Here is an 11,953-nt window from a genome sequence, read left to right as displayed (position 1 = left end):
AAAGAGCATATGTCAGAAAACCCAGACTACACTCTGCAGCTGGATGCCACCTATGGGGGAGGGGGCAGTGAGGTGTGGTTGGGGCAGTTTGGGGTTGGGAGTGAGGCACTGTAGACTAAGGTGACCAGACAGCACATGTGAAAAATCGGGACGGGGGTGGGGGGTAATAGGACTCTATATAAGAAAAAGACTCAAAAATCGGGACATCTGATCACCCTACTGTAGGCCAGTTTGAGGGGTTGGTGTGAGGCGGGAGAGGGCATGGCAGGTTGAGGGGGGTGGGAGTGGGGCAGTCCCGTGGGAGTGAGGTGGAGGCGGAGCTGGCTGAGGAGATGAGAGTGAGTCAGGGGCGGAGCTGGCTGAGGGGGTGGGAGTGAGGTGGGGGCGGGGCTGGCTGAGGGGGTGGGAGTGAGGCAGGTTGAGGGAGGGGGAGTGGACTGTCCGAGGAGATGGGAATGAGGCTGAGGGCGGAGCTAGCTGAGGGGGTGGGAGTGAGGTGGGGGCGGGGCTGGCGTGAGGCAGGTTGAGGGAGGGGGAGTGGACTGTCCGAGGAGATGGGAATGAGGCTGAGGGCGGAGCTAGCTGAGGGGGTGGGAGCGAGGCTGGGGCTGGAGTAGGCTGCTCCCCTCGCGGCCAAGGCCGCTGCTGAAGCCGGGACGGTCACGTGACAGCCTGCTGATGTCCCTGGTCATATGCCGAGGGCGGGGCGCCGCTCGAGTCGGTTTCGTTCTGCGCTCGCCTGGGATCGCGCTGGGACGGAGGCTGCGGTGCTGCGCTCGGGTCCTGGGCGATGTCTCCCGCGGTGCGGGGGCTGGCGCTGGCCGCGCTGCTGGTGCTGAGCCGCGATTGGGGCTGCGCGCAGGCGGCCGGGACCAGCGGGGCGCGGAAGCCCAGCGTGGTGCTGATCCTCACCGATGACCAGGATGTCTGCCTGGGCGGCATGGTAACCTGCTCTCCCTAGCGCCCGGCCCCCTTCCTGGGCTGTGTCCCGATTGGGGGCTCTGCCCCCTGCCCGGGGTGGTCCTGCCCCCGGCTGTGTCGCGCGTGGGCCTCGCGGTGCCGGGCTCAGGCAGCGTTTGCTCCTGGCCTGACCCGGCTCGCGGTGAGGGGCGGGGCTGTGCCGGGGCTCCGTGGGGCAGACGCCCCCCCCTTGCAGTTACCTCGCCGGAGGGGAGGGAGGGGCTCTGCCGCGCCCAGGGCCGCTCATCCCCGCTTTGGCAGTGGGGACCCTGAGTCTTGGCAGAGGGAAAAGTGCCTTGAGCCCAGACCACTTCGAAGGGGGGTATCTGGCTGCATAACAGGTGTTTGGAAGCTGTCGTGCAACTTCCCTCCGGTGTGTGTCTGGGCCGGGACGTCGCCTCTCACGCAAGGAAACCGTGTGCGCTGGCTGACTGGGGGCTCGTTGTCAGTGCAGCGTCCCTGGCAGAACGGGTGGTATTGGGCTTGTTTGCCGCTTTATTAGACAGGCTGAGTGTCAGCTCTCCTCTAGAAAGTCCATAGCATCAGCTAGGATGGTGTGTAAATGGAAATGGCTTTTTAATTCTGCCGGTGCCTTTCTGTGACCCTGCTTCTTTGGCTTATTGCAAGCGGGACTTCATGGGGGTTTAATTTGTAGGGCAAATATTGAGACACAATTATCAGAAAGGCAACATATTGCATTTTTGGGGTGCAAGTTCTGCACTGTTCCCAAGAACATGAGGTAAAAGAATATATAATATGCCTTTTGGGAAGGGAACTAGTGCATTCAGAACTTCACACTTAGTTATCCATGTTAAAGAGAGAGGTAATGAGAAAATTCTCACAGTGCTTTGGACTAAACACTCTAAAAAAAATCTCTGCCTTTTCATATTTTGTTCTTCCTGTTTTTTGCTCTTCACACTAGTGGGGCAATGAAGAAAATCATTTCCCTCTTCCTAGTCCACAGTTCTAGATATTAATGGCAGAGGTAGTTTGAGTTTATCTTCCTTATTGTGCTGGGAATTAATTCTTGACCAAGACTGACAGTGCTCTGTAAGCCTGGCCCTGTCATGAGACAAGTATGGATTAATTAGCTTTTCCTCTCTCTAGTATACGTGTTCACTTTTCCTCACATCCTGAAGTAACAGGTCTTCATCAATCCAGAATGTTAGGATTTGCAGTTGACTGCCTTTAACTGGCCAGCATCAACACACACGTGGTTTGCTATATGCATAGTGTTTATTACATCAGGATCACTTAATTAACCTATCTGTACTAGTTTTTCACTTGGGATGTTGAGTGCTTCAGCATGTTCATTGAAGGAATAACATTAAAACAGAAATAGGTCCGGTGACTTGACAGATTCCACAAATTAAACAATGAATGTTTCTTACTTAGAGCACTTTTCTTTCAAAGATCCCAAAAAGGCTCATTTTACTGTAGTCTTTGAATTCTACTTGCCCAGGGTGAGTACCTGTTTTTGCTAGAGTAAAATATTAGGGTTTTCATTCCCGTGAGAGTAGGAAAGTAAATCTTATGCCTGGGCTACTTAGTTTTAATGACCATTTTGAAAAATTGTTTCACTAACTACATATGAGGAATCAGTCACACTATGAGATTGGCTCCAAGATGAAAAGGGGCATTTTAAGAAAAAACAAAACACCATTTTCTGGCTAGAAAATGATGTCTAATTGATCCATTTGAATGAAGAAACATTGGGTAGAATGTAAAATCTTAAAAGGAGAATTTTGTCAATACTTGCAAAAAGTAAACTAAGAATTTTTATAACTTTAGCCTTGCATTTTAGATGTAGGGTTTGAAGTTTCATTGCAAAGAAATGGAGGCATTGGTTTGGTCTAGCCAATGCTTAAATACTGTGGTGATTGGTACTCTATAAATACCTCCCATGAAAATCAACTTAAGATTGCCAGTTTAGATAGCACACTAGCATCTCAGCATCCAGATATTTTTAGCTCATTGTACTAGTTACTACCTCTGTTACAGACACCGCTAAAGAAGACCAGTGCCCTTATTGCAGAGATGGGGATAAGCTTCTCAAATGCAGTAAGTGGTGATGTTGACTTCTGTAACCTTCGGTGGCATGTATTTATTGAAGCTATTGTAATTTAAATACCTACGGTTGTAATAGTATAACAGATGTAATCTCTAATTTGGCTCTGAAGTAGGTTTAGTTTCAACTTTTTAAATATGGAGAATACAAGGGGGCAGATTAATTCCTGTGGTAAGGTATGAATCGGACCCAAGATTACTTTCTCTGCCTGGGATGGGACATTGCAGAACACTTAATTTAATGAATATTTTTAGAAAATGAAAGTTTTGGCTATAAACTAATAAGGAAATCTTTCAAAGATTTAGCTTTGTACAGGTTTGAAAATTGACTAATGGGTCCCCATTCTTGTTTACTGGAATTGTTACAGTAAGTAGTATTTAAATAACCATTCATTCTCAAATAACTGGTGCTTTCTGCTGCGTGTATAACATGCATTTTCTAAATTGTAAACTCTACAGAAAATATAAACCCGATCCCATGTGCAACCTCTAATTGATAAAAATATTTGGGCTGTAGTTCTATATGCCTAAATAAATGGGAGTAATCTGATCTATGTGATGTGAGTGACTTATATGCATATCTTTTAATGTCTTTTGCTATTGGCTAAAAACTAGATTTTTTTTTAAAAGAATCAATTTACAATTTGTATTTTTTCATTCTGTGTTCTAGTATGTGCCCAGTGCATTGTGCTGTCCCAGCAGAGCTAGCATCTTAACAGGGAAGTACCCACATAATCATCATGTTGTCAATAACACTCTGGAGGGAAACTGCAGCAGCAAATCATGGCAGAAAATACAGGAACCATATACCTTCCCAGCTCTCCTCAAGTCCATGTGTGGCTATCAAACATTCTTTGCTGGGAAGTATTTAAATGAGGTATATCTTACTCATATTTGCCGTGACACAGGTGAATTGCCTGTACTGAAAGTAACTTTATTTCACAAAGTCTTAATCCTTATTTCTGTAGATAAAATAAACCCCCATAATATTTAAAATCCTACTGTTTAGATGAAAAGTTCCTTCTCAGAATTGTTAAAGGAATAGAGGAAATAAGACATGCAACCTAACTTTTCTCAACTAGTTTGGCCAAAGTATCAGCATCCATTTAACTGGTGGTCTTGAGAGTCAAGTATCAGAGGGGTAGCTGTGTTAGTCTGGATCTGTAAAAAGCGACAGAGTCCTGTGGCACCTTATTGTTAATTATATACAACTTAATTTTTCCCTTTAAAAAACTACATAAAAACACTTAATTAAAAGAACATTTTGCAAAGTCGAGCATTCAGAAGTTAGGCAATAACAGATTTAAGGTTGCCCCACTATGTGTATGCATTTAATAGTCTTTAATATGACAATATACTATATTTTCTGCAGGACTCCTGTATAGTTTGGTGCACAGGTTGGATGTACAAGGGGATAGAATTAATGTTGCATGGGCAACTGTAAATTTGGTATTGCTTGACTTTGCAACCTTTTAATGTAGGAGGATTTGTATGTTTATCTGATTAGAACTGGGCCGTTGCATTTCTGGCTGCTGTGGAAAAAAACAACCCTTCTCTCCCCCAAATATAGCTTATATCTCAGTCACATCTGAGACTGTGCTGGGTCACTTTCCTTTTTTTTCCCTGTTTTTTTTTCAGTATGGAGCAGAAGATGCAGGGGGAATAGGCCACATTCCTCCTGGATGGAGTTTTTGGTATGCTTTGGTATGTGACAGCTCCTATTAAATACCTGGTTGTAGGTACTTTACAAAAGTAAATCTAGCTTAATTGTGCTGAATCTAAGAACCAGTCTGCTTTTTTTTGCATGCTTCTGTTAACTAAAAGAGGAAATTCCCTTTCTTCATAGCGTGTTGCATTTTCTCAGCTTTGTATGGAGGCTGTTGATGTTGATGAGGAGGTATTTCTAATGAAGAGAAGTATCTGAAAACCTGATTTCAACAAAGCAAAACTTGCCATTATTATAGTATAGAATCACTTTGGTTTTACAAAAGGCAAAGCTTGTAGGCCTTTTGCAGTGCACATACTACAAATACTTAAATAGGACAAATTGATAAAATCAGGCTTAACAAATACTTGCTGACCACTTAGTTTATTTAAAGTGGTCAGTGAAATAGTAGATTCTTGTCTTTTTATGTAAGTGATATCTTTTTCTTCTCTCATAGGAAAAAAATTCAAAGTACTATAATTATACTCTTTCAGTAAATGGAAAAGCACAAAGGCATGGTGAGAACTACAGTGCAGATTACCTGACAGATGTACTGGTAAGAAACATCACAACAGCTGCATTACTGTTCCATTTGTGACCAAACACTACTTTATGCCTGGTTGTGTTACTGAATGGATATTGCCTAATCTTGGTGTTGTCTTTACTTCAGGCGTAACCAGTGGAGCCAGATTCCAGCTCTACTTAAAGAGGGCAAGGTTGTATATGCAAATATAGGAAAATGAAATTGTTAGATAGCTGTTAGCCAAGGGCTAGATCTGGAGGTGAACACTGACTTCAGTGGTAGTTCAGGGTGCTTGACCAAAATGTTGCTGATTGGTAGGTCATAGACTTCCATTTAGAACAAGTGTCAGCCTGTGAAATGGCAATTTGGCTTAAGACTTAAGAGGATGTGCTTCACTTCAGCAAACTGTTGTTGTAACTGAGTTACAACTAGATCTCATTTATTTTTAGATGTTACAGTATGTCTATATATGTGATTTTGAGAGACCTCTATTAAAATAAGAACTTAAGAATGGCCATCCTGAGTGAAACCAATGGTCCATCTAGCCCAGTACCCTGTCTTCAGGCAGTTGCCAATTCCAGATGCTTCAAAGGAAATGAACAGAACAGGGCAGGGGTGGCCAACCTGAGCCTGAGAAGGAGCCAGAATTTACCTATGTACATTGCCAAAAAGCCACAGTAATACATCAGCAGCCCCCACATCATCTCCCTCCCCCACCCCCAGCACCTCCCAGCCCTGCTGATCAGTGGTTTTGTGGCATGCAGGAGACTGGGGAGCGGGGAGAAGGGAGAAGCAAGGGCACAGTAGGGGAGGGCTCGGGGAGGAGTGGAGTGGGGGCAGAGCCAGGGGTTGAGCAGTGAGCATCCCTGGCACACTGGAAGGTCTGTGCCTATACAAGGAGCCGCATATTAACATCTGAAGAGCTGCATGTGGCTCTGGAGCCACAGGTTGGCCAAACCTGGAACAGGTCAACGATCAAGTGATCCTTCTCCCGTCAGCTAGTCCCAGCATCTGGCAGTCAGAGGCTTTGGGACACCCAGAGCATGGCGTTGTATCCCTGACCATCTTGGCTAATAGCCATTGATGAACCTGTTCATGAACTTATCTAATGCTTTTTTTGCCCCAGGTATACTTTTGGCCTTCACAACATCCCCTGGCAACAAGTTCCACAGGTTGACTGTGCATTGTGTGAAGAAGTACTTTCTTTTGTTTGTTTTAAACCTTCTGCCTACCAATTTGATGGGTGACCCCTGGTTCTTGTGTTGTATAAAGGGGTAAACAATACTTCCTTATTCACTTTCTCTACATCATTTATGATTTTATAGACCTCTATCATATCTGCCTCTTAGTCATTTCTTTTCCAAGTTGAACAGTCCCAGTCTTTTTAATCTCTCCTCATAGGGAAGCTGTCCATACTTTTAATCATTTTTGCTGCCCTTCTCTGTACCTTCTCTGTTTCTTAGATCTATCTTTTTTTTTTTTGAGAGATGGGGGTGAGCAGAACTGCACAGAGTATTCAAAGTGGGGTGTATCATGGATTTATATAAGGGCATTATGATATTTACTATCTAATTATCTGTCCCTTTCCTAATGGATCCTAACTTTGTTAGCTTTTTGACTGCTGCTGCACACTGAGCAGATGTTTTCATAGAACAATCCACAATGACTCCAAGATCTTTCTTGAGTGGTAACATCTAATTTAGACTCCATTTTTTATGTATAGTTGGGATTATGTTTTCCAATATGTATTATTTCTCATTTATCAACACTGAATTTCATCTGCCATTTTGTTGCCCAAACACCCAGTTTTTTAAATCTTTGTAACCCTTCGCTATCTGATTTGGTCTTTACTATCTTGAGTAATTTTGTATCATCTGCAATCTTTGACCTTCCTTCTTATCCCATAACTGCTTAGTTGGCTTAAGAGCCTTTGGTGAGGGACCTTGTTAAAGGCTTTCTGAAAGGCTATTTCCACTGAATTACCCTTGTCCACATGTTTGTTTGACCCCCTCAAAGAATTCTAAGAGATTGGTGAGGCATGGTTTCCCTTTACAAAAGCCCTGTTGACTCTTTCCCCCCAATAGATTAACACAATTTATGTGTCTGATAATTCTGTTCCTTTCTGTAGTTTCAACCATTTGCTTGGTACTGAAATTAGGCTTTCCAGCCTGAAATTGCCAGGATTGCCTCTGGAGCCTTTTTAAAAAATTGGCATCACATTGGCTATCCTCCAGTCATTTGGTACAGAGGCTGATTTAAGTAATAAGTTACATACCACAGTTGGTAGTTCTGCATTTCCATATTTGAGTTCCTTCAGAACTCTTGGGTGAATACCATCTGGTCCAGGTGACGACTTATGGTTTAATGTATCAATTTGATCCAAAGCCACCTCTATTGACACCTCAAACTGGGACAGTTCCTCAGATTGTCACCTAAAAAGAATGACTCAGTTGTGGGAATCTCCCTTATATCCTCTACAATGAAGACAGATGCAAAGAATTCATTTAGTTTTTCTGTAATGACCTGGTCTTCCTTGAGTGCTCCTTTAGCATTTTGATCATCCAGTGGCCCCACTGATTGTTTGGCAGGCTTCCTGCTTCTGATGTACAGTAGAACCTCAGAGTTACAGACACCTCAGGAATGGAGGTTGTCCGTAACTCTGAAATGTTTGTAGCTCTGAACAAAGCGCAGTTCAGGCTCCAGATCCAGCAGCTCACACTCCAAGCTAGGATTCAGCAGCAGCTGAGCAACCTAGTCAGCCCCGGCGGGGGGAGGAGGGGGCGTGTGTGTGAGAGAAAACAGCATGGTCCCTTCCCAGCCGGGAGAATGGGGGTAAAAACTATGTCCCCCTCCCGGGGGTGTGTGCAAGCTGCACGGACCCCAGCGTTGCTCCTGCTCCACTGTCTCTGGCTGCCTTGGCCTGGCAGCTCCAGCGTCTTGCTGTAAGTGGTTGTCTGTGAGGTGGGGTGGGGGCAGCTACCCAGATGTGCCTACCGTTAAGATGAAATACAGGCACAGTACAGTACTTGCTCTTTTTTATTAATCTCTGCTGCTGCCTGATTGGTTACTCTGGTGGTCGTGTCTTTTGAGGTTCTACTGTACTGGGGGCGGGGCGGGGGGGATTGCTGTTTGTCTTTTGCTGGTTTTCTCTTCAGATTTTTTTGGCATACCAAATTATACTTTTACACTTGACTTGCCAGAGTTTATGCTCCTTTCTATTTTCATCATTGGGATTTGACTGCCAATTTTTTAAAAGGATGCCTTTTTGCATCTAACTGCCTCTTTTATTCTGTTTAGCCATGGTGACACTTTGGTCCTTTTATTGTTTTTTCTTTTAATTTGGGGTATACATTTAATTTGAGCCTCTGTTGTGATGTTTATACAACTTTCCATTTAGACATTTTACTCTTGTGTCTGTTTATTTTAATTTCCATTTAACTAGCTTCCTCGTTTTTGTGTAGTTCCCCTTTCTGAAGTTAAATGCTACTGTGGTGGGCTTCTTTGCTATTTCCCCACGACCACCGCAAGAATATTACATTTAATTATATTATGTTCGCTATTACTGAGCTGTTCTGTTATTTTCACCTCTTTGACCAGGCCCTGTGTTTGACTTAGGGCTAAATTAAGAATTGCCTCTCCCCTTGTGGGTTCCAGGACTAGCTGCTCCAAGAAGCAGTCATTAATGGTGTCTAGAAACTTTTTCTCTGCATCCCATCCTGAGGTGACACATCCCCATATTGACTGGGTACAGTTGAAATCACCCATTATTATTGAGTTTTCTGTGTTTATAGCCTCTCCAATCTCTCTGAGCATTTCGCAATGACCATCGCCATCCTGGTCAGGTGCTCAGTATTATATTCCTCCTGCTATACTCTTATTATTCAAGCATGGAATTTCTATCCATGGGGATCCTGAGGTAGTTTGATTCATTTTAATTTTTTTTATTATATTTGACTCTGTGCTTTCTTTCACATGCAATGCCACTCCCCCACCAGCACAACCTACTCTTTCATTCCTGTATATTTCATACCGTGGTACTACTGTGTCCCATTGATTGTCATCATTCCACCAAGTTTCTGTGATGCCTATTAAATCACATAGGAGCACTAACTATCTATGTGAGGAGAACCCTCCTGCCCTGCTATACATTCTCAGGATAGTTCTCTGTCGATACTGTTGTAAAATGATTAGTTGTCTACCTTCATGTGATGTAATTGAATGGGACTTTTTCATTTGACTGATGCTTCAGTTCCTACCTGTACTTCATTCACCAAGGTGATAGGCAATCTAGAAATACCAAAGCTACTAAAAAGGTATGGAGCATTTTACAACAGTATCGACAGAGAACTGTCCTGAGAATGTATAGCAGGGCAGGAGGGTTCTCTTCGAACAGATAGTTAATGATGCTGTGTGATTTAATGTTAAATATTTCAAATTAACCTTGTCTGGGTTAGTGATTCTGAAAAAGGCTTAAGTGTTGGTGCCTGCTAGCTTGTTGCTTTTGGCCATTAAGCAGTAGGGATTCTGGACTGACAAAAAACAGCCCTTCACTACACAGACTTCTGAGGACGTATAGACATATCTTGAGAATTTATTAATGTGGTCACGTATAGCACTAGACTACCAAACACCAGTCTTCTGTCAATAGCTGCAGTATTTGCCTCTTTGACAGGAGTTGGTCTCTCATTGGTCCTGTAGGCCACTAATCTTATTCTAACTTGCTTAGAGTTCAGTAAGGCTCTATTGGGGCGGGGGGCGTGTATAGGTTTATTACCAGTGAGCCACAAAATCCATAATGGTCTATTGCCCATTTGAGAGAAGCTATTAAAATCAATCTATTTATGTAGAGTTCTTAGAGTCCATTGCTTCAGAGGCAGAATAGAGAGTACTGCAGAGCTGGATGACTAATCAGGCAGAAAAAGAAAAACTTGAGACTAGAACAGGGAAGAACTGAGATGTAAGTGGTAACTGTGCATGTCCGAATATTAGTTCTAATGAATGGCAAAGGGAAGGCTAACAGTAGTGGGCTGAAAGGAATAGTAAGCGAGACTTGCTATCACACGTAGGCTAAAGTGAACAGGAAGTATTCAAGCTAAGACTTGAAAATGAGTGGCTTGGTGAGGGAGATCAAATGGAGCAGCACAAGTGAATGAAGCTTAAAGCTATACCCTGTTGGTGCCTCTTCCCTAATCACCTCTTTAAAATAAAAAAAAAAAGTGGATCATCCTCAAACTAGCGCATGTTTGGAGGATGAATGTAACAAATAAGTTGGCAGCAGTAGAGCAGGGAATGAAACATTGACCAGCAGAACGACTGCCTTCTGAGGAGAACAAACTGCCAAATTCCCATCTAAAAATACATTCAGGATCTGGATCCTATATCCCCTGAAATGTAGAAAGATTTAGAAAGGGCATAAAATGGAATTGTACTTAACAGTATGAAAAAAAAAAAATGTCAGTGAAGGCAGGGTTTGAAAGGGAGCTCTGTCAATGCAAGGACTGAGTGAGATGAGAGATCTGAGTCATTCTTTACATCAAGCTTTCCAGCTCTGAATGACATGAAAGTCTGAGGCAATTGGAGGTGTGAGGAACAAAAGACATCTTAGGTTGAAATAGGATTTATAAATAACTCGGAACATTTGGGATTGATTTACCACAAGTTCTACTTCAAACAGTTGTAAAGGTGCAATCAACGAGATTGTAAAATAGTTTACAAGCGCTTCTTGTATTCATACACTTCTAGTCTTAACTTTTTTGGACAGTTTTCATAGCTCAACATGAGGGTTTGTTATGACTTATGTTGGAGAGTTTTTAAACAACGATCTTTGTGTATGCAGGCTAATATGTCCTTGGATTTCTTGGAATATAAATCTAACTTTGAACCCTTCTTCATGATGATCTCCACTCCAGCACCGCACTCTCCTTGGATACCTGCTCCTCAATATAAAAAGAGCTTCCAGAATGTCAGTGCACCAAGAAATGGCAATTTTAACATTCATGGAAAGGTAAGATGATTTGCAAGAATCCAAACAGATTACTACATTAATTGGTGGAAATAATTAGACAGTGAATCTGACTTACATGTGTAACACTGTGAAGTTTAAGTGGTGAGAAGAATGGGTTAATGTTGTTCTGTTGCTCATCTGATTCCAGCATCACATTTTTAAAGGATTGTGATCTTAATCTTTCAACTCTTATGTGAAACATCTGATGTGGACATCTGAGATTAAGATCACAATCATTTTAAAAACTTGATTTTTCTAACCTTATTGGTGATCGGAGACTGGCTATCCTGACCTTCAATAATAAACACCTGTTGCTACACACTTGTATTTTAAGATTCAAGAACTTACGGTAATGTTTCTTCAATTTTTGGAGTGAATTTATGCAATAGAAATTATGATGGTTACTAAGTTTATTGACGTTTTACCTTTAGCTTCCAAACCATTAAGAACTTTATTCTGCCAGAATGTCTTGCACTCACATGCATAAACTCTAATGATGTGCTTCCATAATCTGCCAATTTGTTCAGCTATTTTACCAAACTAATTAGAAGACCTCTTGGTTAAGTCATGAATCATAGGTCCCAATGCCACCAAATACTGTTGACATCAAGTTTTATCATCTCTTCAGTAGACATGGTGGCACTATCCAGGTGTCAGCATATGAAGTTAATGTAAATGAGAAGCAGTTGTCTTG

The 11,953-nt window shown here is 42.7% G+C and overlaps 1 protein-coding gene across 2 annotated transcripts in view; it reads left to right on the top strand.

Annotated features, from left to right (window-relative positions):
* The first annotated feature begins 582 nt into the window (after positions 1-582).
* GNS (glucosamine (N-acetyl)-6-sulfatase) overlaps positions 583-11,953 on the top strand; it is a 31,829-nt gene continuing 20,458 nt past the window's right edge. The window contains exons 1-6 of one of the 2 annotated variants that reach the window (XR_006572296.1): positions 583-943; positions 2,962-3,021; positions 3,698-3,904; positions 4,666-4,731; positions 5,190-5,288; positions 11,092-11,259. Coding sequence is in view for 1 of the 2 variants with exons in the window: in XM_044978815.1 (XP_044834750.1) it covers positions 791-943; positions 2,962-3,021; positions 3,698-3,904; positions 4,666-4,731; positions 5,190-5,288; positions 11,092-11,259 (753 nt within the window). In the remaining variant the exon portion in view is untranslated. The remainder of the gene's footprint in view (positions 944-2,961; positions 3,022-3,697; positions 3,905-4,665; positions 4,732-5,189; positions 5,289-11,091; positions 11,260-11,953) is intronic. The other variant, XM_044978815.1, reaches the window with a different exon arrangement.

This window comes from Mauremys mutica, chromosome 1 (genome assembly GCF_020497125.1).
Source record: "Mauremys mutica isolate MM-2020 ecotype Southern chromosome 1, ASM2049712v1, whole genome shotgun sequence".
NCBI lineage: Eukaryota > Metazoa > Chordata > Testudines > Geoemydidae > Mauremys > Mauremys mutica.
The sequence above is the reverse complement of the archived record's forward strand: the minus strand, read 5'-3'. Positions and strand labels throughout refer to the sequence as shown.